Below are 20,544 nucleotides of genomic sequence, written 5' to 3'. Positions count from 1 at the left end.
TCAAATGAACCTCTGGTGTAAACTAGCAGATCAAGAAGATGCAAGTATGAAGCAGATTCTGAGAGACACGTCTGCCCCATGCAGCTGTGAACACATTTCCTGATTCAAAACTCACAGTGGTAAAAATCAGCCACTCCCTCAGAAACACTTAATCATCCTTACATGTTTCTTGGAGTCTTTTTATTACCTCTATTATCTAGTTTTGAGAAAAGCTACTTTGCATATGTTTTGAAATCTCCAGTGTTTATACAACACCCATACTATACCTTAAATGTATCTTCACTGCTGGGATTAAACAGCTGCTCTTTCCCAGCTCCCAAAATAATAGGACCAGAAGTTTTATTTTCTCCATAAGCATAAAGGAATACTGTTGCTGTTGTGCCAGCTGCTTCAAAATCCCCAGTGACAATAGTTATCTTCCAGTCTCCTTCTGTAAAGTAAAAAAAAAAAAAAAAAAAAAAAAATTAAATGTTTTTAAAGATTTTAATTATATGAAGCAATGTACTTGAAAGATACAAGTGAAAGCACAGTTTGGCCCAAGGACTGTGACTATAATGTACCTAAAAGGAGATGTCAGGAGAGGCAACAGAGGACTGGCCAAACGTTGCACCATTCAAACATCTTAAGCAAGTTATGGATCAAGGATCAAGGAGGCTTACACTGCACTAAAGCCAGAAATATGAACACAGAGCTAAGTGAGATTTCTAGTGGTAACCCTGGGGGTCAACACAAAAGCAAACCACCATCAGGAATCTGGATTAAGACAACAGTATAACCAAGAAATTAAACAGGAAAAATGTCAAAGCATCCCAATTAAGTATAATTCCCTCTCATTTTAGGCTGATGTGATACATCAACAGAGTTCCATTTGCCTGGATGGGAGCATGATATTGAAATCAGCATGAAAAAAAAGATAAGTTTTGTAGAAAATTCTAAACAGATTAGGACTCATTAGAAAATCATTTCATATAAAACTCCCTGATACTAAAATGCCATCTCTGTCCTCATACAATATACACAAGCTATTTAAATATTCAAAAGCAGCTTAATATAAATCTTATTTTAAAAAACAACAATTCATAATTGTAAAGTGCATTTCTACATCTGAAAAGATGGGATTGCACGCTTCTCCACCCCTCACTGATTGCAGCTTTTGTCTGTGTGAAATTCCACACAGAGACTTAAATTCATTCTGTTCAAGGAAAACAGCAAATGAAATACCAGCCCACAGTCATCTTCTAAATAAATGCCATAGCATACACTGCAGTTTTCTTAGTAGAAAGCTGTCTGGTAATGCCTGCATGATTTAAATCTCTTGTCTGACAGAAGTATTTATCTTGGGCCAGCCTCATTATCACTCAGTAATTTGCCCCACAAAAATTGAACTGGAGCAGGAAGTTTGATTTCCTGTTTTCCAAGTCTTTAGAGGTCTGGCTGATGTCTGGTTTGGAAGGTGATAGAATTTTAAATGCACATAAATACACAGCTGGGAGTTCAGAAAGCAGCAACAGCTCATTTGTTCTGTCCAATCAAAGCTGGCCCACAGACTGAGGGAAGGAATTGTCCCCCTGTACTCTGCTCTGATGAGAGCCCACTTGGAGTACTGCATCCAGCTCTGGGCTCCCCAACAAAAGAAGGATGTGGTCCTGTTGAAACAGGCATAGAGAAGGGCCATGAAAATTATTAGGGGCTGGAGCTCCTCTCTTGTGACAAAAGGTTGTTCAGCTTGGAGAAGAGAAGGTCCCAGGCAGATCCATTTTATTGACAGCCTTTCAGTATATTAACAGGCTTAGAAGGAAAGCAAAGACTTTTTACAAGGACATGTAGTGATATGCCAAGGGGGAATGGTTTTAAAGTGAAAGAGGGTAGATTTAGATATGTTATGAAGAATATATTTCTTTTCACTGTGAGGATTGTAAGACACTGGAACAGGTTGCCCAAAGAAGTTGTGGATGTCCCATCTCTGGAAGTGTTTGAAGTCAGGTTGGGGCTTTGAGAAACCTGGTCTAGTGGAAGATGTCCCTATCCATGTCAGGGGCTGTACTAGATGTCTTTAAAGATTTCTCCCAACCCAAACTATTCTGCAATTCCATAAAGGAAGTGAACCATCCAATTTTCATTAAGAATTGTTAGACTCCAGCTTGTAAGAAATTCTTTTGTGCCTTTGAAAATCTGCATCTTCACAGCTTTCTCTATAGACTTGATTTCTTGATAAAAGGACTGTAGTACCAGGAAACAAAAGGATAAGCATCAATTAGAAGAGTGAAAAGCCTCTATACACTGATGGTGGAAACAAAGAGCACAATATATGATGCTAATTTCCCATAGAAAAAATTCCTTTGAACCATTTGACTGGAAAATAAGGACAACTCCATTTACAAGGGCTTATAAAGAATAGTGCAGACAAGGGGTAAAATATGACCCATTACTCCTCCTAAAATTTCAAACATCATTCAGAAACAAACACTCATTTTAAAACAAGTAAAACTTATTTTCTTTTTGACACGTCCATTGATTAATTGTGCCTCAAGTGGTTTTGATGGCCTTTTCTATTGTATTACCCTCTCAGAGTCTGTCTTTTCTTAAGCAAAGGAGTTCTGAAATAAAACAGTTGCTACTGTCGGGGCTGTATTTTCTAGCTAGTTCAGCTAATAACTCCAAAGTATAAGCTTAATATCTATAAATTATTTTGCACACAACTATCTCTCTGGAGGTAAAGCAGGGAATCAAACTTCCCCATAAACATCATTAAGAAGAGTTTTGTTGACTTTGAGATTGTTCCTTTTTTCTGGAAATAGAAAGGACTTGTGTTTGAAATACAGTATGGTATAGGAAAAAAGTTTAAATTTCTTGTCTCTCTGATGCCAGAAATCCTCATTGCATTGCATTGCGTGCTTCCAAAGAGAAAAAGGAAACAGTATCACAAAAAAGTAATTCTTGTTGTAAAGTAATTCTGGGTTGTTCTGATGAGGTAGAGTACCAATAGCTCTTTAATGACTGAAGAGGAACACACTGTGAGAGGAAAAGAATACAGATAAAGGCGTTATGACATAACTTTCATTTAGCATACATACAGGAAAGGTACAACCTGGGGTTCTGGGGACATCAGAAAATGGTATCTTGCCATAGATGACCATCTAGACATGGGGGTTTTGTGTTGTTTGGGGTTTTTTTGGTGGTTTTTTTGTTGTTGTTGTTTTTTTGTTGTTGTTGTTTTTGGGTTTTTTTGGGGTTTTTTTTGGTTTTGGTTTGGTTTGGTTTTTTTGGTTTTTTTGGGGTTTTTTTGTTTGCTTGATTTTTTTTAAAAAACTTCCTATATTATTAGAAACATTACAATACACTAGAAAGTTCTACTTCCTAGGAAAATAATTCTGTTGTTTTTTTGTTGTTGTTGTTTTTTTTTTTAAGTGATACAGAAAGAAAATGCCATATATTTAGAAGCTCATGGGAAGAAAAAGGTAAGTGAACAACCACTCAGATGAATCACTAAACCAGCAGGAATTGGAGCACTCCCTCTGGATACACAATTTCAAGTCTCTTTCCTACTGATCCATGTTCTACCAAGTGTTCCAAACAAGAGGCCCTTTGTTGTGTACACTTTTGGCTGCCTTACCCTGATCGAGACTTTTGCACAGCTTAAATGACCCAGCTGTAGGTGCAGAGAAGAGTTAGCAGAGCAATTTGAATCATGGGAAGGAGGATCTCTCAGGGCAGGAGATGCAAAAGGGTGCAAAGGGTGGGGAACAGATGAAGCACAAAGAGTGGTGAACAGAGAGCAAATTACTGCCTGCTGAAGAAAGCACAGAAAGCAAAGAGGACAAAGATACTTGTGACTCAAAATCCTCTAGCAGGGTGGGATATTTATATATTTTCTAAAATGACTGGGCAAAAAATTTATCGTTAACCGCTTGCCAGAGGAACAAGGTTTAGGACATGGTTCTTCATAGATATTTTGATTGATAAAACAAATTTTGAACAAACATTTTAAAACTTTCTCACAATGTCTCCTAGGTCATTGTTCAACCTACAGCATAAAGCACTTCTCACAGCTGATAGATTCTAATGTGTTATTAAGAAATTAGATTTAATCTGCTCCAGTTGCCAGGACAGAAAATTCACCCTGAACAACTACGAAATCACAAGTAAAACAGAAAATTAAAATCTATTGTTGGGAACAAATCAATATATAGGCCAAGAAGAGGAATCATGTTTTAAAATGTTAACTAGAAAAAACTGAAATTAAGATAGATCACCAATAAGAACCAGAAGAATGGAATTTTTCAAAGAAGCAGAAAGAAACATAACATTATGGAAAGAAAAATGATAGAATAAAAAGAAAGCCCAGACAAAGTTATTTGTTTTTTTAAATTAAAATGTGAAGTTTGGAGTTCACTGAAATGTTCAAATGCTGTGCTATAATTAATGTTTTAAACTAAGTACAAGTGGCAACAAATGTGTTAAAGCAATTAGTTCTGAAACAGAAACAGTCTTCATTAAAACCAGAAAACAAGAGCAACATTTACCATTTGCTTCCTGCATTTTCAGCTGCTGATTTTTTTCAAACTCTGCCAAAAAAGAGAAAAAAATCCATTAATAAAGGATCTATCCTTTAACATTAGAGAAAACGTCTGAAAGACATCAAAAATACATTCAGTTTTTCTACCCAATACAAGAAAATTCTTTCTCATTCATTCCCTCATTACTTTCTCACTATCACCTATGGCAATTATATTAATTGTTTCTCTCTCAGAAATACAGCAAAGCAAGCTTCAAAATTGTTAACTCTGTTATTTACAGTCTGCCCAGATTTCTTGATGAAAAGGATTACTAATCCATAAAGTTACAGTAAATCTTACCTTGAGGGTACAGCTCAATTTCTGAATGGATTATACCTTGAGACATAAATGGAAGCCACCTAAGAAAAAAAAAAAAAAAAAGAAAGCAGTAGGAATCAATTTCTATTTATATTACCATATAACTGAATGGTCCATATCTGATTTTATACTGAATGCGCCTAAGAGCAAAGGCACTCTACTCCTAAAATTTTAATATTTGATTTGTGTTAAAGTAGAAATTATTTGACTCAACAAAGATACTTCTTTGTGCAAAATTAAGAGTGATATAGGTGTAAAATACACTTGTATCAGATTAAGAGACTCATGTGATATACATACTTGTTTCTATAGCTAAACAGAAAAATATAGCACAGAACATTTTTTTCAGTTCTATGGATTGAGAGGTAAGTGTAATTCGTATGTATCTCTTGCAATATTTTTTAAAACTACAGTTCAGTGTTAAAAACAAAGATGGAACCAAACACTTCTCTTTCTTATTCCTCCTTTAAATTGAGGGCAGGCAAATGAGTCTAAAAAAGAACAAATCAAGAAAAACATTCTTTAGGTGTCCTAGTCATGTTACCCTAGGCTATGCATAATTCTGAAAACTTTTCATTCAGAACACGGATTACCAACACCTTTTGTTTCCTCTTGCTTGGCAAAAAGACAGTTCTTTTTTTAGCAGAAAAGAAATGCAGCCATCTTCTGGGCTGTAGTTTTTTATTTCCTTGATCCACTTCCATGGATTCTCCAGGAAAGACCTAAATCATTCAGTGTCCTATGAAGCCTGTCTGGATTCCAGTACAAGCTGGGCAGGAAAAGCCCAGAGCAACTTACAAAGTTTCCTATTTTTCATCTTGAAAACATTTCTTGGCCAATTCATATAAGAGTTACTCCCTAAGAAATATTTTTTCTCTTACTAAACTACTTATTTCTATCATTTCTGCTAAAAACTGATGGCACAGGTATCTTCTGAAATCCCAGATGCTAAAAGGTATCAGTAAGTAGTAAATACTGTATAATTGAAATCGAGTAGAAGCTGTTAGATATTCAGAAACTAATACCAGGTTTTTAAGACAGATAAAATGCTTTTGTTCCCTTGGCTAAATGAGAACAAAGACAGAACTTTTTTCATGTCCTGGATGAGAAAATAGCTTTGAAAAATAAAATAAATGTGAGGCTGAAGATTACTGAATTAGATTTCTGAAGTGCATAAACCTTCTCCTTCCTTGAACAGAACACAGGTACATTTTGCCAAACACAGAAACTGCACCTGATTCCCCACCACTGACTTATTTTAATCCATTTTCAATGGAAGGGTTTCCTTGCAGAGAAGTTAGAAGTTAAAAAAGAAACACTTGTTTCTTTTTAACACTCTCTGTCACAGAATAATACACATCTGGTATTAGTTATCACAGAATTCATGCAGCAAAGTGTCCTGCCATTTATCATTCCTAAGCCATGTTGCTCATTAAAGAATTATGACACAAAGAAAATTTCACCTATATCTTTTTAGAAAGGTAGCAACTACTGCTAGCAACAGCAGCTGCTCCACATCCAAATCTTCTCAGAGAAATCCTCGGTCTTATACTGCTATTTATAACCATCTTACCAGTTGAAGAAAAATCTCAGATTTAGAGACTTAATCAAGGTGAGAAAACATCTTTATTCCTGTTTTTGAGGATGACACCAAGAACTGCAAGTAGCTCTTTGAGGTTATGTAACATAGTCATTAAAATCCTGACAAAGTAACTAGACAAGGTGCATTATTAAATATTTTTAATTAAATATTATTTATTCTAGTGCCTTGTCACATAGTAATATAATTTCTCTTCACTTGCTTTATTTCACTTGAGTCATGAATATACCCATGAGAGAAACTGTAAATTGGAAACACCAAACTTGATATTACCATATTTTCCAAAAAATGCAAAATTAAGTATTTATCAATTGACTTTTAAGATGCTTATTTAGTAACTTAAACATCTACAGAATAGTTCCAGGCATCATATTTGTCTCTCTGGCCATGCTGTAAAGAGAGTGAATGTAGTCCTGGATGGAAAACCTGGTTTCTTTCCCATTTAGAAATACACTTAATTTAGAACATTTCAGGTGCTTTATCTTTCTTTCCTGAAAGGTAAATCACATTTACAGCACTGGTCCTGTAAGATAAGGCTATACACTAAAATCTAGTAACACAGACTCGGTATAAGTGTTTAAACTTTGCTACAGACCATACAGAACATTAATTCAAGCAATCTGTTCTGGAACAACACATTTTGTGGGTTTTATGAAACTGTGAAATAATCAAAAAATGTCTTTGCCTCAAAAACTCACATTTAATACATCGATTGGCATAATACTTTTAGTGATACATATTGACAAATATTTAAGAATATTGCTGTAAAAACTACCTTTCACAATTGAAAACATACTCTGAGTTGTTCTCAGTTTCTCTGACAATGACTTTTTCACAGTACCAATGCTGGGACCGGGTACTGGCCTCACAGCGCAACAGCACCTTCTGCAGCTTCCCCAGAGATACAGCTTCCACCTCAAAAAGGCTCACCTGGAAGGCAGAGGAGACAGCACTCTGAAATTTGTTACCAATAAGGGAGTCCAAAAACTGGAGAGTGTTAAAAGCCTGATCAACTCCCACAGTGTGAAAAAATTTCAATTGGTTTTACTGACAGTTGTATTCAAAGGGTTTGGATCTGAAGAGTTAAAGGTTTTTTGATGAAGTGTCACAGTAAATAAGAAAACACAGCCAAAATCAGGATGCAGTAATAATCCCAAATAAGTTGGGCTTTTATAGCCATCATCCAAAATGCTGCACACAACTCTTTAGTACTGTTTCAGTACCTTGCCATTTACATAACTCTTCTCTAGGTAAGAAAGACTTAAAGCTGCTATTTCCTTTGTTGATATCACTTTAAAACAGACCTCATCATTTTTTCTCTTTGGTTTCACCTCCTCTACTTACATTTTATTCTACTGAAAGAAACTGAAATCTGACATGTCATTTTCCCCTTGTCATTAATTTAGTTTTGTGCTTATGGTTGGAAAAAATTGTTTTCATAGAAGCATGAAGCTGATCAGGCTCAGGTTGATAATTTTCTGTCCCACTAAAAAGCCTACAGCTTTCTGTCTTGAAATGTAATGGTCCAGATCATTCTTCTCAGTAAAACAAAAATGAAGAGAAGAAATACACTGGGAAATTCATATCTGTGAAGTTCTCGGTCCTCGGCAAATTGTAGAATTGAGGCTGCTTGTGCAAGATTACTTATCCCTTGTGTATAGATAATATATGATCACAAGCTATTCTCTCTGAAAGATTCCTGCCTCAAAGTGTGCTCAGGAGAACGACAGATTTTCAGTATCTCTTTTTATCTTCATCATCTTTATGACTCTATGCATTATTTACTGCAACCACCCAAAGAGCTCAGTGAAATAGAACTGATTTCCCCAGTGACTTCACCTTTGCACTTCTCCCATAGCACCCTGGTTTTCTGCAACTGCTTAATCTCTTTTTTGAAAGGCCATCTGCATAATATTTCAATTTATCTACATAGTTAAAGCACAGAGTTTACTGCCAAAAGCTGTCAAAGATGCAAAATGGTGTGGGTGCTCAACTGAGAAACAGAGGGGTTAATTTACTGAAATATTTAGCATTTCAAAGAGCTTACTGGGTGCAGAGCAGAAATCTATTTCAACTCAGTTACAGCTATGGTTGTTCAGAAAAGTTAAACTGGTTATGCAGCAATACATAAGCATGAAAAACGTGGTCACTCAGGAAAGTTTTATTTTAAGCAATTTGCCCAATATAATGCAGAATATATGTGGCAGGGATGAAATCAAGTGGTTCAAGTCAGCGTTCCACTACCTCTGCCATAAAATGAAATATCCCAGTCCCTGCCCTGCTGCTCCAAACAATCCACTGTCTTATTCACCCATTTCCATAACAAAATGCACTTTGAACCATTCCCCTTAGCCCCTATGTAAATAATGTGCTGAATTGACTATCAATCTGGCTAGAATAATGCCTCCCAGAAAATTCCACATAAATTCTGCATTTTAATTAGAATAGAACTTTATCTCTCATGCATTAGTAACAGCATAAAATATATATATTTTAAATGGTATAGATACATTTAAAGTCTCCCAGTCGGTTATGGCTATTTTTAGCACTTTAGGTACTGCTTTTCATTTTGCAAGTAAGTGTTCCACAAACAGCTTGATACCACTGGTTATATATACAAGTGTTAATCCGCAATAGATCACAAAGGAAGGGACAGGCTCAATAGAAGGTCACAAAAAGGCTAGAGCCAGAGTCAACATGAAATTCAGTAGTTCCTGAAATCCAGCCATACTGGAGAAAATCAGGATGATGTGTATTTAACTTTTGGAAAAGCTAAGACGTAATGTATTAAAGAAAAATTACTTTAAGTCTCTCCTGTATTAATCACAATACTATTATACATTAAAAATACATAACAAACAGATCTACTAAGATCTGAAATCATGGAACAATTTCTATACACTCTTTTGGAGCCAACTGTAACTCATACTTTGAAAGGATATGTTTTAAATTCATAGGCAGCTCTTGTCACCCTCTGAGGATGAGGGCCTAAAATAATTTTTCTTTCCCTTTTCTTGCTTATGTTTTCACTCATCCTGTTAATTCCTGGATCAGTAGAAGAATATTTTGCTTAGTTCTTAAAAGTTATTTAGCTAAACTTATGTGGTTTGCTTTATTATTATTAGGAACTTGTAGAATCTGTATACAGTTACTTAATTGTATTCATAAGGCTAAGCAAATTGTTTTTCAGACTTACCATTCCTCTCTGAAATGTCACAGGTATCCCAGGTTTATGCAGAAGTCTTAGACCAGAGTCTCCTCTTTTTCCATAGATACAAAAATAAACTGCAGAGTCTGTCTCAGCTTGCTCCAAGTCACCCGTGTGGACATAAATATGGTATAAAACAACTTCCAAAAATAACCAAAAGAAGAAAAATGCAAGTTGTAGGTAATCACAATTAGTTTTAATTAAAATTTACTTTAATAGTTTAATGAGAACAATGACAGTAAGTCTGATCTGCAGTTAGTTTTCTGGAAGATAACCTCCAGAAGTCAGTCAAACTTTGCTATTAAGATTGCTAGGGCCACAATTTGGTTGGCATTAATACTGAAAACCAGGTAGCCAATATATGAATCAATAAGCCAACATATAAATAAACTGTAAACACATACTTGGATAGATAGGTTTTCCACCTTTCACTACAGGAAGTTCACGCAGAAATTCTCTATCATCATGATTCTTTGATAACCATGTGTTTGCTGGAAAATTCAGTGTTTTCTTGCTCTTTAGATGTTGCAGTATCACCTGAAGGAGAAGCAATTCCAACTGTGATTCAGTTCCAATGCTTTTCTTCTTACACAGCAAAACACAGTTTTGTATACCTTCTTTTTTCTATCTCTGAAAACAGTAACACAATAATGAAATATAACATCCAAAATTGAAGTATGAAAATATTTTTATTTTGGCCACTGCTGTGCAACAAACAAATGTGCAGTTGAAATTTGTGGATTTGCCATTTGAAATGTCATCAAGTCTGGTTTCAGCAAGTAAACCATCTCTATGTAACACTGCCTGGAGGACTGTAGACTGAAAACCTTCTGGTAACTGCTGTTACATGACACTGAGCTTTTGGAAGCTGTGGAGAGATGGACACAGATTTTATTATTATTATTATTATTATTATTTTAGGATGAAAACAGGATGAAACTCATCATCTACATCCTTCTGAACATTGGCAAGTAGAGGATACATTGGAGTCTTAAATCAATTTGTATTAACTTTGGTTCTTCTACTGCAAAACAAAAAACAACTTGTGTACCATCACCATCTATATATTCCTATGATGGTTAGAATTCCAATTTCTAGATTTATTTGCTGCTGTAGAGTAAGATGGGTGCCTTACTTGTTTCCTATAATTACAGCACTCTCTTTTCATTTTTATGAAAGTAGGTTTTGTTGGTCTTGAATTGTAATACTTACTACAGGGGTTTTCCAGAGGTCTTGACTAGCAAAAGCAAATCAAAAATTATTTTTCTGCAGTTGTGCTTTTGAGTGTACATATGACATGCATAAGCCTTGCATACAAAATTATGAAAACATGTACTCACATCCAAATTGTAATACTTAGGGAAACAGGGCAATAGATGTATTTATCTCACTTTTCCAATAAAATATTAAAGTAAAATGAACACTTCTTTCAACACCAAAGCATGTATTTATTTTAACATTAAATACTTTGGCAGCACTGATTCCTAATCTCTAATATTTATTGGCAGCGCTCCCCCTGCTGATTCATAACAATTGCATATATTAACTGCTTTTTCAGAAAAACACAGCCTTCAACATGATTTATTTCTTGATGTGAAATGAAGTTTTTGAAACCCCTGGCTTACCCTATGAAATTTGGAACAAAATGTTAATGAAATATTTTTTAACCACCAGGCTGGAAAGTGGGACTCCTGCAATGATTCGACCTACTGAAATATTTATACTCGCATTCAGTTTTACTACAGTCTCAGTTAAGACCTTTGGGTTAATGTAAAAATCTGCTATTATTTTCTAATTCTGATTGTCTAAATCAAGTTTTTTAAGATTACTCAAATGAAAAAGAACAAACTTGTTTGCTTTACAAATTCAACAAAAGAAACAGAGGAAAATTTTTTATCCCATCTTATCTTTAGCTGAAATAAATTTTACATGGGTGTCAGCCTTAGCAAGTGTTTAGAACAAATTTAGTCTGGTGAACATGCCTAAATATCAAGAGAAAAATAAAATTAGAACAAAACAAAGAATAATAATTCATCAAATAAAATTAAAAAAACAACAGGGTTTTTTTTCCCTGAAAATATCCGTAATTATGGGGAAATTTTTGGCCTACTATAACTTACTTAGTTTACCTTTCAGAAAACTTTGTTCATTCCTCGCAAGTTGTTGTCATAGAATGATTGCTGCTCCATCATTTTCAATTTTTCAGAGCTGGAATTTAAAGCTAAAATCTCCCTAACACACACTGAAGAGTACAGAAACACCAAAGAGTATGGAAATTTTTCAGAAAGCAAAACTTGGTCAAACACATTAATACAATAAAATTGCTGTCTGCACTAGTTAGGAATAACTGCAAAATAATCCTGCGTATTTCCATCCCTTAGGAGATGAACTGTATCAATATTTTGTCATTTCTAAAGTAATATAAGAACACAAATCATTAAGAACATAGCCCAGTCAGCATTTATTGACTCATAAAACTATGTCTTTATGAAAAGATGGGCTTTTAGTTCATGTAATGTAAAAATTAAAAAATGGGAACAAAATCACCATAAATATCTCACCCTTTGTAAATTCCACTCAGGTTGTTCATTTGGTAATCCATCAAGTTCAATTCTTATCTTGTAGATATTCCCAATGCTGTCTATTTTAACCTGAATTAAGTCAGAAAGGTATGGTATATAACTACATGAAATTACATCTTTATCTTTGCAATTGATTCTAGATTTATCTGAACTGTTGTAGTATCTGAGAGTTCAGGACCAAAATATAATATTTGATAGGGAGATTTGAGGTTACAGGATTCAGAAAACGCATTGCTTCTCTTTTGACTGTCTGAGCCCCAGTTTGACCAGATTACAGCTTAGTGGAATCACAGTGCTTGCCAGGAGAATGACTTGGAAGAAATTTATCAGGTATATATCTCCTAAGTTTCCAGAGTAAAAAAAGTTGGCGAAGGTTGCTCATGAGAGCAATGAGCAATACAAAATTACATCTTCTAAATAAAATTACATCTTCTGACTACAAGTCACAAATCTTTCATAATTTTACATGGTTAGATGACCATCAAACCTAATAATGTCAACGTGAAGGATATAACATTTTGGAGACCTTAAAGAATAGCTCCCAAAACCTGGCAGAACATCTGCAAAACTTTAGAAGTCACTGTTGCTGTCTTTGCTTTCTGACTATGATTTTGCATTCATTTGCACTTTCAAGCATTACGTGTGCTCTTAATTATAAAAACTACTCTATGCAACCCTATCTTCAAAACTTTAAATGAACCCTCATTTATCCAGGATTCATTTGAAATTTAGCTACTATTTAAAGCAAGAATAAATAATTTTAGATCATTTGTAATGTACCTTTAGGAAAGGAAGAGAAAGTATGTTCTTACTCTATTTCTCAAATAATAATTCCGTTCCTAAAAGATTGGAACAGCCTATTCCTTTCCACCATTTACATCCAAAAAGCTATTTACATTGTACAAAAATTATTTTCATAATCTTAGAAACATCTACTAGTACATTATCTACTCATTCTTTACCTTTATTAATAAAAAGCACTCTTCTCATTTTAGAGGACAGAATTACCTCATTTGCTGCAACAGCTTTTGGCTCTTTGTTCTTTTATGTAAGAAAATTTTATGTTATAGTCACAGCATTGCCATGCTTTAGTCAGAGTTTTCTAAAAGCAAAAACTTTTACTCTGGATTTCCTGAACAACGAAATGCACACTGAAATTTCAGAATGGTTGTTTGGGACAGAATCTGTGGGTTTCACACATGTTTTTTGTATTGGCATAGTTGTTACATCAACCTGAATTCCATTAAAGAAGTATATGTGAACACCAGGCTTGCAACACTAATGTGGCAATTTTCCTTTTTTTTCCATTGGCTTAAGAAAACGGCTTTTCTTTGCTCTGCAGGGTCATATCCTTGCCTATGCTGCATAATATTCCCCTCTAAAAGCAGTCTTATTAGAGGCAACCCGGGGATTTTTGGATTAAAGCAGCAGTAAAGCATGGGCATTGAATGCAAAAAAATTGGCTATTGTCTTTCCCCCATTTCACAAACAAACTAACCTACTTCTCAAGTATTATGGGATATGGTCTTCTCATTCACAGAGCTGGTGTTCACTGCCTACACAAGGCTAACGTGTGATTAATTCTAATAAGTCCCTCCCCAGACTTTTAGTTAAATAAGAAAAAATGTTGCACGGAATTTCATGTGTCAACACAACACAAAACAAAATGTAGTAGACTAAGTCAGAATACAAGAGTGTTTTCTGCCTAAAACAAGTATAGATCTTCCAGAAGAAACACTCTGGTAGTCTTGATTTTTCTCATGCAAGGTCTCAGGAACAATTAAAGAGGCAATGAAAACTCACATGGGTGAGGCAAGAAAGAGAAGGCCACATATGAATAGTTTTCAATTCTTAAGTTAGTTCTACTCAGTTTTCATATTTGCAGATGTTGCTAATAAATGAAAGGTCAAAGAACTTTAAACTGATTTTCTAATTGCTGGATTATAACAGTCTTTCAGAAGCTGCTTTCTTCCTAGAACTCCTGGCCAGAGCTATGATTAAGTTGATTACTTTAAAAATAAAATTTGGTATCCTCTGTTCTAGAATATATCAGTGAAAACATAAAAGTTCAAAGACAGAAATGGTAAGAGGAAGATGTAACTTTTTTATGTCTTAAATTCCTATCCTCATTTCAAACCTATTCTGTTAAACAAGTACAGGATAAAGTTTAAAGGGAAAAGGAGAAGAAAGAGCTCTTACTCATTGGCTTTTTCTTTGCAGATTTATCCACTGCAGACTAAAGAGTGAAAAGCACTTCAGTGACATTTGCTGTTTCATGCCTGAAAGCAATAGTGTCAATGTGATGTAAAAAATCCTAGTAGCCCCAGGTGCTGAGAGAAAAAATCCTGCTCTCACAAGATCAATATCTGCAGCACACAGCCATAATGGGCCACATCCATTCTAGAGAAGAAAAATTGGTCCATCTCTTCTGAACATATGGATTAACTTTGTAAACATGCCATTAGCCAACATCGTTTATAAATTATTTACTAATTAGGAGAACAAGATTCCCTGTGAATCATAATCTATAGCCTATATGCTTAGAAAGTGAACATTATGGTAGGTTATCTCCCTGCCTATGCCCTATTCATAGGGAGTATTATTATTATTAATATCATTGACAGTAGCAATCTTGGACTGTGCTAAGATTGTATTAGAAGAGTAGATGAGTCCAGAAAAAAATCATGAAACATATATCTTCTGCTTTAGTTACTGAAGACAGCAATGCTACATGCATCTCAGACAGAGATTTCTCAAATATTATACATAAAAAGAAATTAATCAATAGATAGAGTTATTCTCAAATAAAAGCAGAAAGCCTGTGTTTTCACAACTTGGTAACACACAGATTTAATTGGATCTTTGGTTACTCCACAGGTAAACATTTCTGGCATTTCAGTCAATTAGAATACAGCAGCTCTAAAATGGATTTTCTTCTTTAATTGAACGAGTTCCACATCATACATTTTATAGTATGCTTTGAAAACTGTATGAATGAAAATTTAATTACTAAAGATCTCTAAACAATATGCAGGTCTTATATCAGACATGTTTTCTTTCAGAATGAATAGTTTTTAAAGCTAGTTTCAACTCAATTTCCTTAAAGAAATCAATTTACTTCTGTAGTTGCACAATTTGATCTTCTATATGTTAAAAGAAAAATTATTTCTTCTGTTGCTTACTATAAATAACAAGATGCTTTAGCACAGAATTCGTGGAGATTAGATACAGATTTATTTTATGCAGTAAATAAAGGAGAAAAACATTTTTTCTTTTCACACAACAGAATAATCATTGGAAAGGTACCTATTAAAATAATGTTCTTAGCCTTCATTAGCTACCTGAAATTCATCTTCCTGCCTGGGAAAAAACAGCTGCTTCCTGTTGTCCTTGCCAAGAGTTATTGGTCCAGTTAATCCTCTGTCTCCATATATCCAAAGAGCAATTCTTGCTTCAGTTCCCGCATTTCCTGTCAGTATTGACAGTTTCCATTCATCATCTGAAGGAAGGGGACAGTCACCACCTTGGGGATTTCTCATGTCCTCTGTGAAATACAGAATGTTAGTGGGAGATGAAAATTGACATGAAACTGCCAGTTGCTGTTGTAACTTCAGCACGTAAGGAGCCCATAACAGCAAGGGGATTGTATTTTTTCATGGCAAGGGAGATAGTCTGAAAAGATTGATTTATGTTTCTTGTCTAGACCAAAATGTACTGATTAGTTGAGCTACAAGAATCAGCTGGAAAAGAGCAAGTTATGTCTGGCATGTGCTATCGTCATATTCTTTGCACATATTCTGGAGCAGAGTAAGGTGCTATGGTGCAGAACTGTGACCATTAAACTGACATTTCTGGTTCCTCAGTCTGGCATTTAGAAACAAGCGGAATTCTTACTCTAATGCCTTTTGTTGGGACATTGTTAGCAGAGTCATATGTCTGGGAATACAGACAATTTTCATTTCAAATTAAAAAAAAAATCAGGAAATTAACTTTTTTCAAGTTAAATATGAACTAAATGCTGAAAAAAAATCAACAAAAAACCCCACCTTAATATAGCTTCCCCAACCATACTTAGGCAGTGCCATAATTTGGATTAAGGCATGCTCTGCATGAATGAGACAATAGCAGCACTGTAGCACTTTATGAATAAATTTCACAGCTCTAATGGCTGAGCAAATATAATTTTGTAAAACATAAGCTTCACTTTAGAACAGCACCTAGTGATCTTCCATCTACTCTTAAGAGAAATAGACATACATGCAGAGATATCAACTGACACCTCTGCACAGGAAATATGGAAAGGCCAGACTCTATTAGGGCAAAGAAATTAAGTTTTGAGCAATTTAATCAAAGTGGAATTTACAAACATCAGATGTCTGGACCACTACTCTTCAATAATGGGACCACTGACGATGGAGCCCTCTCCAAAAGAGGGAATCCTTGCTGCCAGGAATTTATAGTCTGTTCTGACACAAGAGGCAGTTATAAGCCCCAAATTTGAAAAGACAACTCTACACGTTGCCAATATGCTGTGTTGTCCTGGGGTTCCCAAATTATTCACATGAGCCCTTTCCATGTGACTGCAAAAAGAATTTTTAATATGCCACCAACATGAATCTGCTGAAGAATTCCCAGTGCATCACTGTGGATGTTTCTGCTGCACTGCTTAAGTTATGTAGTAATATTAGAGTCCTTTCCTGTTTTATTTGCTTGATTAAAATACTGTACTGGGTTTCTGTGGATGGAATTTTTTCCTTCACTTATTGCACTGCCCTTATATCAAAGGAAAAAAAACGTTTACACAACCAAACAAAATCAAACCAAAATCAGACAGAAAAACAAGTGATGCAAAAGCTGTCCCTCACCACCAGCAGTACTTTTTTTCTTAAAAGTTGTACTCAAAAGGAATTATACAGTTAGTTGGATCATTAGGTTACCCTGTATTTAAATCAACATGGTAACTAAAGCACCAACACTGAATAATGATCCACTAGCATTGATGTGTTAACTGATGTGAAATATTTACACAAGGAATTGCAAGGGATTTAGGATCCAGTACAAAGTTCTGATATAGGACTGAAATAATAAATAAGACTGAATAATAAAACAAATAAGGACTGAATTCTGGAATCACAGGAAATGTAGCACTGGTAAAGATTATAATATTTGATTAATCAATTTCTAAGAAATTCAGAACTGGAGTAGCATGTTTTTTACTGCAGTGCCTCTAACAGTAGTAGTATGACTTTGGAAGGGTCACTGTGATTTAGAATAGGCATTACTGTCATAATAATGCTTGGTTTTATTGTATTCTTCATCATGCCTGAGAGCAAGTTATTCTGAAAGGAAAAGGAAAATCCACACCCCAAAAATAAAACAAGAGGCAAACATTTAAAGTCTACCTGAATAACAACTTAATTACATTTGTCTTTCAGTGCCTGAAATAACAGAACTATAGAAAAGTAACTGCTTCAGTATGATAATTTTTTTTGAGAACTTGACTATACAATTTTCTGTAACTGTAGTTAGCTTACTTCTCACCTGTAACTCTGAAAGCTAGAGGTCTTCCAGCTAGCTAAAACCACAACTTACAGCAAAGAGAATAAAATGTTAATAAAATGCAAAAGCATTCAAGAAACAAGGAATCCCATGCTGCTTCATGTGCTTAGGACAATAATTCCACTCTTGGGGAGCTGCTATCCAAAACAGTTACTGCAACCTCAGACTACCACCTCTTGAAACAATTATAATGCACAAACAATTCACAGGCTTGGAATACTTTTTGCCTCATAAATTATTGGCTCCTCTTACAAACAGAAATTGGTAGCATTGATTTACTACAGGCTAAAAATATTCCAGTCTGAAAAGAGGATTTGATGGTTGCCCTGCATTACTCATGGGATTTTACACACTTCATGACACCATGCTGTAAATTTATTGTGACAAAAATTAATTCTAATAGGCCTGCATGAGAATGATGAAGTCAGAACCCTTCCCACCATTTCACAGAAATAACTAATTTTAAATTTACTTACTTATCCTAAGTGTAACACAAAAAGAAAATTATTTTGTCTCACAAGACCACATGATTGAGTGAAAATGAACCATCAGAAAAACTAATCTCTGGAGCAGTTTGGGCAATAAAGTTGATGTATTTTTATTACACCTATGTGCATCATCATTTCCAATGTTAACTGAGGTGTAAATGAGATCAGATTTTATTTGTATCTTATAAGTAAAATATATTTAAAAATTAGTAGCAACTAATAATCCCAGACATACAGGAAAAGATTGTGGAGGATATAGAGACCTTTTCTCAGAGATATACTTTGTTAATTCCAAACCAAAGAGGTGTTCTCAAGGTTGCATTTGTGTCATGGAAGCTCATGACATCTGAGGATGTGGAAGTTGGGACCTGACATCATCTCTGTACAGTGAAAGAAATTTCTTGAGGAACACTGAACTCACACTGCAATGGAAGAAGTCCCAAATGCTGCAGCATGGTTTTCAGTTTAATGAATCCTAAATCAATTTTTATTTGTGAAAACAGAAACCAAACACATCTATCAGTTAGCAGACACAGACATAAAAACGAGGGTCTGCTCAGCCTAAGAGTTAATCTGCTCTGAGCTCACCTGCTAAGCCTACTGCTGGATTGTATACAGCAATACATATCAGTACAAGCATCACCCTTTTCCAAATATTAACTGGAAGTAAAAAATAGAAAATGAGAATTTAATATCAGTTTAAAACTCGGGGCTCACCTGTGCATGTCAAAAGATATATGTTGAGTGAAAAGTATCTTACTAAAAGATGATCATTTTATTTGAAAGACAGAGTCACTTTGATATTTTTATTAATTTTCCATAAGCAGAATCTATATTTATGAGTGCCAGAAAAACTACTTACAAAGTGCTATAGAGTCTATGTAACCAATTTCACGGCAGATATTGCTTCTATAAAAGGATCCTTTGTATCCAGCCCTGAAAACACCCAGCCTCTTTGAAAACAGGTTTGATGGCTTGTGTATTGTTGCCACGGGTTTCAGACACAACATATCTGCTGACAACCCACCACACTTTGGGAAGGCTTTGTGACACAATGATACAAGATGAAGTCTGACAGATTAGAAATTGGGTGTTTTGAGCTAAAAATGGAAAAAAAAATATTGCCAAAAAGAATTAAGGATTTATAGTGATTCATACCTATGCTTGGAATTTAACTAGAATACTTTGGTTGAACTGAATTTAATTAAAATCCTGCCTGACACTTCCCATTATATCATCAACAAGGATGCCACATGTGACATTTGTTCTCATAGCCAAACTTTTCATGTACACTCTGAAACAGTCCGAGGATCAAGTTCGAAACCAAATCAGCAACCCATCTGAATTGCTTGCTACATAAATGCCTTTGAGGATACTTGTAACTGAGTAAGCATGTCTCCCATACTGAAAGTTGCAATATAATCTTTTCTTTAAAGCTCTTTCAAAGTAACAAATATTTTTCCACCATATGAAAGTGCCTCCATGTGCTGTTTGCAGTAGTTTCCATATACCCCACCTGCTTTTTATTGTGACAGGACACAATTCAGACTGTCAGGGTCTTTGAGCGCATTGAAATCAGTGATGCAGGAAGCAAACATGATCATCCCCACTCTTTAAGACATGTATCAGTCTCTGTTTTGTTTAGTTGTCTAGTTCCTTAGTTTGGTTACTAGGATGTTGACTATTCCAAAAATTCTTGTCTTAGACCATTTATGCAACTTATTCAGCTAAAGGGAAAGCATTTTATTCTAGAAAAGCACATCTGCTAGACCATGACGCCAGAAGCATGATCTATTGTTTATCTATTCCTACCTGCCAAAACATAGGTATCAATCTATCATGCTATGCATCAAAACCTTCCTCTTTCCTCCAATGAACCATAAAGCAGAAAACATGAGTGTGAGAGCGTAAATGAGAAACTTTCCACACTTTCAGTGAGCTTTAAATAGGGCTCTGCACCATATCAACCTCTTAATTTCCACAGAAATAGTCAATCAATAGACTACTAATTGATTTTTTTTAAAAAAGAAGTCATTTAACAAGCTACTCAACCTGCTGATTGTTGCCTTATCAACAAACCACATTCCAATGCTCCTTTTGGAAAAACAGTAACTGGCAATGTATTTTATGTAGTGTGTTTGTGTGCATAATTCAATAATCTAGAAAAGGCATTCCTTGTCTTTCCTGAGGTAAGTCTCTGCAAACATGCACAGAGGACAAGCATAAAACATAT

The 20,544-nt window shown here is 34.9% G+C and overlaps 1 protein-coding gene across 1 annotated transcript in view; it reads right to left on the bottom strand.

Annotated features, from left to right (window-relative positions):
• The window catches only part of RP1 (RP1 axonemal microtubule associated), an 82,495-nt gene that overhangs the window by 25,697 nt on the left and 36,254 nt on the right, over positions 1–20,544 (bottom strand). The window contains exons 18-25 of the mRNA XM_066331114.1: positions 15,606–15,808; positions 12,244–12,333; positions 10,087–10,219; positions 9,671–9,822; positions 7,250–7,404; positions 4,857–4,915; positions 4,524–4,565; positions 267–430 (exon numbers count right to left, since the gene is read on the bottom strand). Of these exons, the coding sequence (XP_066187211.1) occupies positions 267–430; positions 4,524–4,565; positions 4,857–4,915; positions 7,250–7,404; positions 9,671–9,822; positions 10,087–10,219; positions 12,244–12,333; positions 15,606–15,808 (998 nt within the window). The remainder of the gene's footprint in view (positions 1–266; positions 431–4,523; positions 4,566–4,856; positions 4,916–7,249; positions 7,405–9,670; positions 9,823–10,086; positions 10,220–12,243; positions 12,334–15,605; positions 15,809–20,544) is intronic.

This window comes from Sylvia atricapilla, chromosome 1 (genome assembly GCF_009819655.1).
Source record: "Sylvia atricapilla isolate bSylAtr1 chromosome 1, bSylAtr1.pri, whole genome shotgun sequence".
Classification (NCBI taxonomy): domain Eukaryota; kingdom Metazoa; phylum Chordata; class Aves; order Passeriformes; family Sylviidae; genus Sylvia; species Sylvia atricapilla.
This window is presented reverse-complemented; position numbering and strand designations above follow the sequence as displayed.